This window comes from Schistocerca nitens, chromosome 2 (assembly GCF_023898315.1).
Source record: "Schistocerca nitens isolate TAMUIC-IGC-003100 chromosome 2, iqSchNite1.1, whole genome shotgun sequence".
NCBI classification, from domain to species: Eukaryota; Metazoa; Arthropoda; class Insecta; order Orthoptera; family Acrididae; genus Schistocerca; species Schistocerca nitens.
This window is the reverse complement of record NC_064615.1, coordinates 467491254-467503830: the sequence shown is the minus strand read 5'-3', so window position 1 is coordinate 467503830 and position 12577 is coordinate 467491254. Positions and strand designations below refer to the sequence as shown.

The following is a 12577-nucleotide window of genomic DNA, read 5'->3' as shown; positions in this document are numbered from 1 at the left end:
AATAAGAAGAAAAGTAAGTAGATGCTTGTTACTTAACTTTTAATTAGTCCTTGGAATACATCTCTCTTGAATATTAGTAAGCTATAGGCACTGATACAAATGGCGCCTTGCTAGGTGGTCGCCAGTTAACTTAGCAGAGGGCTATTCTACTGTCTATCTCTCGGCAAATGAGAGCAAGGCTTAGCACGTCCAATCGCTAGCTATGTTGTCCGTACAACTGGGGACGAGGTCTCCTCAGTCTCTCGAGACCTGCCATGTGGTGGCGCTAGGTTTGCGATCACACAGTGGCGACACGCGGGTCCGACATGTACTACAGGACCGCGGCCGATTTAAGTTACCACCTAGTAAGTGTGGTGTCTAGCGGTGACACCACATTCCTCCCCCGCAAATCGGCGAACGGTCGTGAGATAAGGCTTCCGCCCGCCGTGGGGAGGACCGCATGTTGACGTATGCGATGAGGTGGGGAGCCTAACAACAGGCGAGGCTGTGCCACCCGCACCCGGCCATTCGGTCCGAGGGGAGCTAGGAAACGCCTGAAAACCTAGTCCAGGGTGCACGTCAACATGCGGAGTATGCGCACGTAATGAGACAGGAGGGGCTGAAGGGTCGACCTCCATTGCGTCGGGGAATCCGACGCGCGATGACGACATCTGGTCCGGAGCGGGCAAGAGGTCCATGGCGGAGGACGGCCGGTCACGGGAAGCGAGCGGCGGCGCGTGACCCAGGGAGGCGCGTGGCGGTTGCAGCGAAGCGTCCACTGCGGGCGGCGCCGGCGGCGGCTGCGGCGGCGGCGCGACGCCATGAGGCAAAATGGAAGGCAGCGTCGGTAACACCTGGGGGTGAGGCAAGCCAGTAGATGGGTCCCCAGGGCGCTGACCTGACGGCGCCGTCGCTGAAAGCAGACGGGGAGCGGCAGAACCCAGGCGACGACAGAGGCGCAGCTGATTGAGATGCCGACGCACCTCACCAGAGGCCCCCAAAATCAAATACATCGCGCGGCCGAGGCAGCGAAGAATGCGCCCCGCGAGCCAACGCCGTGAACCGCGATAGGTGCGATAATAGACAACGTCGCCAGGAGCAAAAGCAGGAGTCTGCCGCTGCACAGGAACCTGATGTGGCGGATGCAGCAAAGACATCAAGGTGCGATGAGAACGACCATGGAGCAATTCAGCCGGCGAGCGACCATCGCGGGGCTGAGAGCGATACGAAGACAAAAAGAGCAACAATGCGTCCTCCCGAGAATGCGACTCTTTCAACTTCAACATCTGGGACTTGAAAGTCCGGACCAATCGTTCAGCGGCACCGTTTGACTGAGGCGAAAACGGCGCGGATGTCAGATGTTGAATACCATTGGCCTTGCAAAAAGACTGAAATTCGGCGGACATGAATTGTGGGCCATTGTCGGAAACAATAGTCTGCGGAAGACCTTCAATGCAAAAGATAGCAGACAAGGCTTGGATTGTGGCAGAAGACGTCGTGGAAGACATCCGGACAACAAAAGGAAAATTACTGAAAGCATCGACCACAACCAACCATCGAGCATTCCAGAATGGACCAGCAAAATCGATGTGCAAGCGTTGCCAAGGGGAAGTGGCTTTCGGCCATGCAAAGAATTTCCGCGGCGGTGCGGATTGTTGTTCGGCACACACCACGCAAGAAGAGCACATATTCGTAATCGCCGCATCGATTCCGAACCAAGTACAGTGCTGACGAGCAAGTTGTTTCGTACGCACTATACCCCAATGTCCTTGGTGAAGAAGCTTTAAGACAGAGGACTGTAACGAACGTGGGACCACGACTCTGGACTGATCATTATCGGAACGCAACAACAAAACACCACGTCGGACAAAAAGTCTCTCCTTGTGAGCAAAAAAACGACGAACCAAAGGATCCTCGATCCGTGACTTGGACAAGGGCCATTGCGTAGCAACAAAACGCAAAACAGTAGCAAGGACAGGGTCAGCAGCTGTGGCTGCAGCTACACGACGAAAATCAATCGGAAACGATACGACCACGTCATCGGTTTCCGAATCAATGAACATGCAAGCAAGTTCGGAAGAATCGAATGCTTTATCCTCAGCAACAGGCAAACGGGACAACGCATCAGCGTTTCCGTGCTTAGCAGTGGACCGATACAAGATATCGTAGCGGTACTGCGAGAGAAAAAGTGACCAGCGAATGAATTTCTGCGCTGTACGTGGAGGTACAGGCTTGGTCGGATGAAAAAGCGATGTCAAAGGTTTGTGGTCCGTGATGATGGTAAAGTGACGACCATACAAGAAATCGTGAAACTTTGTAACACCAAACACGAGAGCTAAAGCTTCTTTCTCTATCTGTGAATAATTTCTTTGCGCAGATGAGAGCAATTTGGACGCAAAGGCAATAGGGCGATCATGCGAGCCATCCTTGTGCGCAAGCACAGCACCGATCCCGAAATCCGATGCATCTACCATCAACAAAAGGGGCTTCTGGGGATCGAATGGCGTAAGGCACGTATTTGAAAGTAACGCCGATTTCAACTGGCGAAAGGCGCGTTCGCATTCCGTCGTCCAGACGAACGGAACACCTTTACGGCGTAAGCGATGAAGCGGAGCTGAAATGGAAGAAGCATTGCGCACAAACTTTGCATAATAATTAATTTTACCCAGCACACTCTGTAGTTGTTTAACATCCCGTGGCGAAGGCAACTCCTGTATGGCACGGACGTGCTCTGGACTCGGATGTATACCTTGGGCATTGATGACATGCCCCAGGTAGGGTAAGTCCCGAGCAAAAAACACACATTTGTCCTTCCTCAAGCGAAGACCATTCTGACGCAAGACCTGAAATAATGTTCGGAGATTTTGCAAATGTTCGGCTTCTGTCTTTCCGGAGATCACAATATCGTCCAGATAGTTCGCAGCAGTAGGGACCGACGCACAAACAGTTTGTAAATATTGCTGAAACAAAGCAGGGGCGGATGCACACCCGAATGGCAGTCTTTTGAAGCGATACAAGCCAAGATGCGTGTTTACCACCAAGACGCGCTGGGATTCTGCGTCCACAGGTATTTGCAAGTACGCATCTGCTAGGTCCAATTTTGAAAAATATTTTCCCGGGCACAGTTTGTCAAAAAGATCTTCCGGGCGGGGCAAAGGAAAAGTGGCAGTCACAAGTTGTGGATGCACTGTTGCCTTGAAGTCCACACAAAGTCTCAGTTTACCGGAAGGTTTTGGCAAAATTACTAAGGGTGAGGCCCAGAGAGAAGCCTGCACACGTTCAATTACACCTTGAGATTCTAAATCGGCTAATGTTCTGGCGACCTCATCACGCAATGCGTGGGGAACATTGCGCGCTCTGAAAAATTTCGGTTGCGCGGTTTCTTGCAGTTCCAAATGCGCTTCATAGTTCTTAGCGCAACCAAGGCCCGGTGCAAAAATGTCTGCAAATTCTTCACAAAGACTAGAAACACTGGCAGAAGGCACAGTCTGATTCACTGATAGGACCTGATTTACTATAGACATATTAAACAATTGAAATAAATCTAAACCAAACAAGTTCACTGCAGAAGTAGAACGAAGAACGTAAAATGATACAAGTTTTGTCTGTCCCTTGTATGTGGCACGAAGGCTGCACTGTCCTAACACAGGTATATGCTGTCCAGAGTAACTATGTAACTTAACATTTGCGGCACGAAATGGCGGTTTGCCCAGTTGTTTGTACGTGTCGTGATTGAGCAATGAAACTGCAGCTCCGGTATCGAGCTGGAATGGTATCACTTTGCCTTCAAAGTTTAAGTCCACAAAAAGTTTATTGTCCTGCTGACGACAAGAGCGACTGTCACGTGCAGTTTGAACTGATACAGGTACAGAAGCACTTGCGACTTCACGGGATTTTCGGCGACGTCGACGCACACTGTTTGTGGGACGAACACAGTCACCGTTAGCTAAAGTGTCACTGGACGGGTGGGAATGAACTACATGAATGTCCATGGGCGAAGGTCCACGAGCCTGATTGTCCCGGGTTCGATTCCGGCGCGAAGCAAAGGGCCTGGAATTATTGTGATTGTCTGATCTAAGCTTTTTCTGGCAAACACTTTGAACATGTCCTTTCTTTTGACAGTAAAAGCAAATAGCTTGGCGTGACCGGCAATTTTCACGCGAATGTCTAGTTGCACACCGCGGGCATGATTTCACTGCAGTTGCTTGCTTACGCGGCGCACGTGTTTGCAAGGTAGGCTGCCGCTGCGGTAACGGGCGCGAGGGCTGCTTAGCGTCCCGTGCAGCGGGCCCGGCTGGCCGGTGAATGTGACACACTGCTGGCGAAGTTTCAAATGAGTCCTGAGCAAAGTCAAGTGTGTCTTGCCTATCCAATATGTCTATCACTTGTTGAAGGGAGGGATTTACTAGTTTCAAAATCTGTTCCCGTATGCGAACATCAGAAACGTTCTGTGCAATTGCATCACGCACCATAGTATCTGAATAAGGGAGGCCACATTCACATTCAAACGCACACTCCCTAGTAAGTCCTTGCAATGTCGCAACCCACTCCCTATAAGTCTGACCGGCCGTACGTTTTGTACGAAAGAACGTATACCTTTTTGCAACTACATTAACTGTTTCCTTGAAATAGGCATCTAAAGCAGACAAAATTTCTTCGTAGGTCAGAGTTGCTACGTCGCGTCGGGGAAACAATTTCACTATCACACGGTACGTAGACACACCGACACAAGAAAGCAAAAACGGCTGCCGCTCGTTACCTTGAATTCTGTAGGCTGTTAGATGAAACTGGAACTGGCGGGACCATTCTTGCCATGTTTCTTCGGCCGCCACGTATGGCCTAAAGGGAGGTGCAACAGCGTTTTGTGGCAGCGGTAGCGAAGAAGCGGCGGCTGCCGCATCGGGTTGCAGCGCACGTTGACCCTGGACGAGCTGTCCAAGTGCATCCAATAACGCCTGCGTCTGCTGATTCTGCAAGCGATAAAATTCGGACAGTACATCCAGAGAATGCGGCGAAGCCATGACACAAACGAATTAATACAAACTCTTTTTCTCGTCGCCAATAATGTTGTGTCTAGACCATACAGCCTAGACACAATGCTGTAGCCGATAGGGCACGCAATGCTAACGCAGACGGGCGTGAAGTCTGGAACATGAGACTTATAAATGAATAAGAAGAAAAGTAAGTAGATGCTTGTTACTTAACTTTTAATTAGTCCTTGGAATACATCTCTCTTGAATATTAGTAAGCTATAGGCACTGATACAAATGGCGCCTTGCTAGGTGGTCGCCAGTTAACTTAGCAGAGGGCTATTCTACTGTCTATCTCTCGGCAAATGAGAGCAAGGCTTAGCACGTCCAATCGCTAGCTATGTTGTCCGTACAACTGGGGACGAGGTCTCCTCAGTCTCTCGAGACCTGCCATGTGGTGGCGCTAGGTTTGCGATCACACAGTGGCGACACGCGGGTCCGACATGTACTACAGGACCGCGGCCGATTTAAGTTACCACCTAGTAAGTGTGGTGTCTAGCGGTGACACCACACATTGGCAATGCGCTGACGCACCTTATCAAGGCGTTGTCGGAGGACCACGATAGCAAATATCCTTCAACTTTCCACACAGAAAGAAATCCGGGGACGTCAGATCCGGTGAACGTGCGGGCCATGGTATGGTGCTTCGACGACCAATCCACTTGTCATGAAATAAGCTATTCAGTACCGCTTCAACCGCACGCGGGCTATGTGCTGGACATCCATCATGTTGGAAGTACATTGCCATTCTGTCATGCAGTGAAACATCTTGTAGTAACATCGGTAGAACATTACGTAGGAAATCGGCATACGTTGCACCGTTTAGATTACCATCGATAAAATGGGGGTCCATTATCCTTCCTCCCATAATGCCGCACCATACATTAACCCTCCAAGGTCGCTGATATTCCACTTGTCGCAGCCATCGTGGATTTTCCGTTGCCCAATAGTGCATATTATGCCGGTTTACGTTACCGCTGTTGGTTAATGACGCTTCATCGCTAAATAGAACGCGTGCAAAAATCGTCCCGTAACTTCTCTTGTGCCCAATGGCCGAACTATACGCGACGTTCAAAGTCGTCACCATGCAATTCCTGGTGCATAGAAATATGGTACGGGTGTAATCGATGTTGTAGCATTCTCAGCACCGACGTTTTTGAGATTTCCGATTCTCGAGCAGTTTCTCTGCTACTGATGTGTGGATTAGCCGCGACAGCAGCTAAAACACCTACTTGGGCATCAAAATTTGTTGCAGGTCGTGGTTGACATTTCACATGTGGCTGAACACTTCCTGTTTCCTTAAATAACGTAACTACCCGGCGAACGGTCCGGACACTTGGATGATGTCGTCCAGGATACCGAGCAGCGTACATAGCAAACGCCCGTTGGGCATTTTGACCACAATAGCCGTACATCAACACGATTTCGACCTTTCCCGCTATTGGTAAACGGTCCATTTTAACATGGGTAATGTATCACGAAGCAAATACCGTCCGCACTGGCGGAATGTTACGTGATACCACGTACTTATACGTTTGTGACTATTACAGCGTTATCTATCACAAAGCGAAAAAAGTGGTCCTACTAAAACATTTATATTTCTTTACGTGCTACACGAATATGTAATAAAAATGGGGGTTCCTATTTTAAAAAACGCAGTTGATATCAGTTTGACCTATGGCAGCGCCATCTGGGGGCCAACCATAGCGCCATCTGGTTTCCCCCTACAAGCTAGGCAAGTTTCGTTCTTTGTAGTTTTCTCGTTTGACGCTTATTTCGTGAGATATTTGGCCCGGTCTCTTTCAATGGACCACCCTAAAGTAAAAAACCGACGTCAGCCGCACGAGGCACTGAAATAATTCAATGGCGATAAATGAAAATTTGTGCTGGACCGGGATTCGAACCTGGATTTCCCGTTTTACGCGAGCATTGGCCTTCAGCGCTTCGGCTATCCGAGCATGTATCCTGTCCAACACAAATCTCCGACTTGTCGCGTGCTACTTCCGTAGCGCCCCCTATTCATTTTCCTCATTGCTCACGGCATTGCTCACGGTTCCCGCAAGAGATCGGCTCTAGTGTGCATCCACACAGAACATATAATGAAATACTGTCAAGGCACGGACATGCCCGAAAGACCAGAAACCATTGACACACCAGTAATATCTAAATCTTGACGTCATTTCATGATATCTTCAGTGTGGATACACCCTGGTCCGGCCTCTTGCGAGAATCATGCGAGATGCTGCGAGCGATGACGAAAATGATCATGAGGGGGCGGGGGCGAGGGGGCCATAGAAGTAGTCTGCGACAAGTTGGGAATTTGGGTTGGACGGGAAGCTTTCCGATAGCCGTAGCGGTCGTGGCGGCCGCTCGCGTAAAACTGGAAACCCATGTTCGAGTCCCGGTCCAGCACAAGTTTTCACTTATCGCCACTGAATTATTTCAGTGCTCTCATGCAATTGATGTCGGTGTTGCTCCTTCATCATTATAAGATAGCTAGCAGTTGACCTGAGCAGACGTACCTTCAGTGAAACCGCCCTAGAAGAACGTTCGCAGCTGCCAGTCCGTGGAGTCGAGGCCACTCACTTCTTCCCATTTCGACACAAATACGCATGTGACCAAGATGCAATGTCCTTGTGATTTCATACCTTCGTATGCATACCCTGAGCATTACAGAGCGCGCATTCAGTCGGGTACCGAAAAGTGTCTGACCACACAGAAGAGAAGGACTGATGCAAATTGAAAAGCGGAGATAGCTGACTAACCACTTAGGTTAACTTCATTCCTCTGGCACCCTAATGATTCTAACAACCCTACATAATGCGAGACACTAAAACCTCACATGGTGAAGCCACTGCCCAGAAATGTCCAACTCGGTCTGACCACCTGATAAAAAGAAAAAGAAAATTCACAGTACACTAGGTACAAGTGTTTTAACAAGCTCACGTATGAATAGACGATGACTGATAAGGAAGCACAGGTGGAACACGAATGCTTACAGCAGTGTCTTACATGTAATGGGTTCTGCTTTGATAGTCCATCAGAAGACTGGATACAGTGTTCAAAATGCCGCGCATAGTGGCACGAGTATTATTCGAACTTTTTTAGGCAGTTTTTGTTTTAATCAAAGACACTGGCTTTTAATCATATTAACTTTTAAGAAAATTATTAGTTCATTCCACCCTCGAGTTCCTGTCCAGTGCACAGTTCTTATCTGCCAGAAGCTTTCAGTTGATGTATTATCATATACTTTCTATGAATAAAAATGTATTTAATTTTATCAGTATTGTTATTTTACGCCACGCTCAAAATCATTTGCATTGGTACGAATTCAAGACGACGCTGTTCCGTTAGTTTTGTAAGCTATTAGCAGATATAGTACTGTTTTAGTCATCCACGTCGTACTCTCACAAAAATATTTTTGGTTTCAGTGTTGTGCACTAAAATTTTCCATTAGTTAGCCTGAAAAATTGAGTGGCCATACATCCATAATGAGTGAGATGTTGAGCTTAGAAATGGAATAAGAGCTTAATATTAATCGTTGCGGAGATTTTGCGAGCGATTTTTTAGGGAACAAAAAAAACAGAACACTGTAATGGCGGGTGTGTTGTGAAACGACGGAGGTGTTTTATTATTATTTATTTGTGTTACACCTTCACGACGCTCCTACTCTGTAATCCTTCACTACATAGGATGTTTCATCAATAGGAATTTTCGAACAACCTTTTGAAATAAGTTAGTTTCAGTAGTTTTAGCAGTGCTGTTATGATGTTTATGTTTACTCTCTCGTAGTACTGGCATAATAACTGTGATTGCATTAAAACAAAAACTTATGTGGCTAGCTACAAATTAGTAAAACGTCATTGTGTTTGAACACGCAAAGATTTTCAAAAACCATTTTATTAAAAAAGACCGTTAATATGCCTACTTGTCCAAGTCAAACCAAGATGTAAAATAGCGATTTTAGTCCAAAAATGTTATCTAACCAGTAAGTACTGTCTGTTGTCTGTTTCAGCGTGATTTCTACTTTGTTATCAATGAAGTTATTACGAACGCGAGCTCAAAGTTTTTCAACATCATCGATATCAACGTGGAGAAATGGAGCAAGGAATGTTCGTACGTGGACGGTTTGGTCGAAATCTTGGAGGACGTGCCTGAAGACACAATAGTAAGTGTAAAGCAGCAACAGCAACAATAGCCATACCACACACGGTATCTGAAAAGTGCATGCAGCTGAATGTTTCGTGTCATTACACTGGTCTCTTTCACACATGGAACTTCAGAAAAATGTTTGTTTTCAACCCTCTGTACAAGCTGTTGTCTACCTAATTAAGCCTCCGCGGTTTCTGCAGGAAGCATTCGAATATTCAGGGAGTTAAAGAATATGCTCAGAATCTATCCTCGAGACAGGTTCTTGGAGCTGCCAAGTGTGCGCAAGTCATTTGGGCCCCTCTTCAAAGGTCTGCCACTGATTCTGCGTCTAGTACATTCGCGCCCCAGGGCAAAGGGCTGACTGAACTCACCGGCTCTGTCTGTCTTTCTTTTGTTGTTCTCTGTCAGTCTGACCTACGTACGTGAGCAGTGTTCTAGCATAAGTAATACAATTGTTAAGTAACCAGTTTCTTTCGTAAACAAACTGTAGTTTCCTAGTATCCCCAATAATTGGAACATGTTGTTTACATGACCTCCCGATTCTTGCATGACATGACTAACTAGTCGACCAATTAGTCATACTTTTTCGAGGTACAATGTATTTCCCTACATTAAGAGCCCCTTGTAATAGTCTCACATTTCGTCAAAATTGCATTGTATAACGTCGTCTAATCCACAAAGCGTTTGAGACCGCCCATCACTGTCAGTTTGTTCACCGTTATAGTATAGAAGACGCTAACTAAGCAAACTGATATTATTGGCGTCATAATTTGCATGTTCAAGACTATATGTACAGAGGGGAACTCCTGTAACCCGTATAGGATGGGCCATAAGTCACGATCGGAAATGTTTAATGCTATTGTATTGAAACAAGAAGCATCATAAAATGCAACAAGGAACATGAAACGAGTCCCGTGATTTAGCAGAAACTTTGTTTAATAGAAAAAGATACACGCAAGAAGGTGATAACACAGAAACGAGTGTTACTAAACACTTATTAATATTTCAAACTCTCTCTGTATGCTGATCTTCGTTTTCATTGATGCTGCCGGATCGAAATGAATGGTAACCTTCTTTCTTCATCCAACGATGCACGGAAGTTCCGGGCATGTTCATCTCCGTGAACAGCTTCGGTTTTGATTCTGCTAGTGAATGATGCATTTGTCACAAACTCGGTTGCAAAGGCCTTTCTTTCCAATTTCCGAGAATTAGCATCCATCTGGGATTCTTTCCTGAAGCGATTAAAAATGGTTTCTCTAATTTCATCCTAAGCCTCACCCGTTCGACACTTTTCATGCACCCATACACAAAGAAGAACACGTTCCTCAGTTGTAAATCTGCTTGTATCCATCATTATAACAAAAATGGTTACAGCAGTATCACCTTGACACAATAACAGAATACGATTACGTGCCGTAGCATTCGCCAGAACCACAAGCAAAACAACACGATCACATATCGTATTTTCATGGAGCGACGCCTGCGTTGTTTTAATTTGAAGCAGAAAAAAGACGTACTATGAGCAGGGAACATTATTTTCACTTTAGAATACATTTCCAGATCCATGTAACCGTGAAAGCATACGATAAGGTATTTGAATACTTTCCGATCTTCACTTCTGACTCACCCTGTACAATAAAAGGAGCTAAAGTCAATTCAGATTAGAAGAGTAGTTGGGCAAGAACTGGATAGTTGCGTGCCTAATACAACAGTACATGATGGGAGGGACTCTTCATGGTGTACAGCATCTGCTACGAAACTCATAAAGGAACAGCGATTACAGCACAGTAGGGGTAAAACAAAACATAGGCTATAAAGGCTAATTTTGCTAAATGGGAACAAACTGCAGGAAACGACTCCTGACAGTATAATGAACAGAAAACGATGTTCGGACATATAGCCATAAATGGGTTCCAAGGGAAGTATACCAACTCGAAGATGGAGATAAAAGATTGAAAGCACAAATGAGATCTAGCAAGTAGGAATATTCCCTCTGAAGTAATGTTTTAACTGAAGCCTCAAGAGGGCGTGAATGGTGTTTATGCTACAAGGTCGCCGCGGTGGCAAGTCCGTAAGTAATAAATAGGGCCAGGATTTTAATGGTAATTCAGATTTTTTTCCTGAACTTCAGTAAGGTGACCAGATTTCTGGGACTCGAAAATAGGACCATTTTTATAATTGCCGAGTGTTCAGGATGAAATAATTCTCTGTAATCGTTAGATATTATTATGGCTTACAACGAAATGAATAGTAGGCACCAAATGATGATACAACAAACATAATCTAAAACATAGGTGCATTCATAGTTACTGTATACTTATAATACACTTAAATCTTAATAGTCAGCAAACAGAACACAACACACAGATTTAATTCATTCCTGCCACCAAACCGAATTTAATTCATTACATATTTGTATCCCTTTAAGAAGTCGTAGAATTCCAGATGACTCCAGTTCAGCATCATTATTGTTTTCAAAGTGAACTTTCATTTGAGTTCTGATGCCTGTGTCTTATTCATCAAAGAAAATACACGCTCGACTGTAGCATTTGTATCGGGAATGCATAACACAAACTCCACATGTTACAAATATTTTCATAAGATATATGTCTGAATGTGAAGCGCTGTAACATTTGTACCCAACACAAGTCACTGACAGTTTTTTCTGTGTTCTGTTTCTCTGTTTGCTGAGATATGACAAACTGCTGCATATTAACGCACTCTAGGAGCAAGTAATAATCATTAATTTTGCACTTTGGTAACACGTTTTTAAGAGACTCGAAGCATTTTTGTACCTCATCCCATGTAGGTACATTGTGCAAAAGAACCCACATTTAGCCTGAAAATGCATTAACTGATCAGTCCACTGTTCAGTGTAATGTGCACTGCTATGATAAAATATACAGGCTGTTTTAGTGATGTTAATAACGTTTACATCTCCCTCAGATTCAAGTTTGCTTGAATCACTTCTTGTAACTTGAGCTATGAATATAGTGATTCGTTTTTCTTTCGTATTCATTCTTAAATCATGAAGTGCTTCTTCAACCTCTAAAGCTGTAAAATGCTGTCCTTCTATCTTCAATACTGCTGCATGAAAAGTCCTACACTATTTATGACAACGAAATGCCCGTGAAAGCATTAAGGTTACCGCTAAGCAAATATAGCTCATTAGGCCTCTAATACAAACTTTAGCGCAAGTGTTATTGAAGATCTCGAACGCATTATCAGATAGGTTGTGTGCACACATTTCATAACACAGCCCGTCATGGTATATTAGATCAGCAATACTACGAGTATATTGAAATAAAGCATGGATACTTGCTAGAAACATAAAAACTTACATGTTGAAACTTCACATGACCGAGAATTTTATTTTATTTCTATAAACAGGAACATTTAGGCTTCCCGGCATAACC

The 12577-nt window shown here is 45.3% G+C and overlaps 1 protein-coding gene across 1 annotated transcript in view; it reads left to right on the top strand.

The window, feature by feature from the left end:
- The window catches only part of LOC126235100 (uncharacterized), a 57363-nt gene that overhangs the window by 18651 nt on the left and 26135 nt on the right, over positions 1-12577 (top strand). The window contains exon 2 of the mRNA XM_049943834.1: positions 9025-9177. Coding sequence (XP_049799791.1) covers positions 9025-9177 — 153 coding nt within the window. The remainder of the gene's footprint in view (positions 1-9024; positions 9178-12577) is intronic.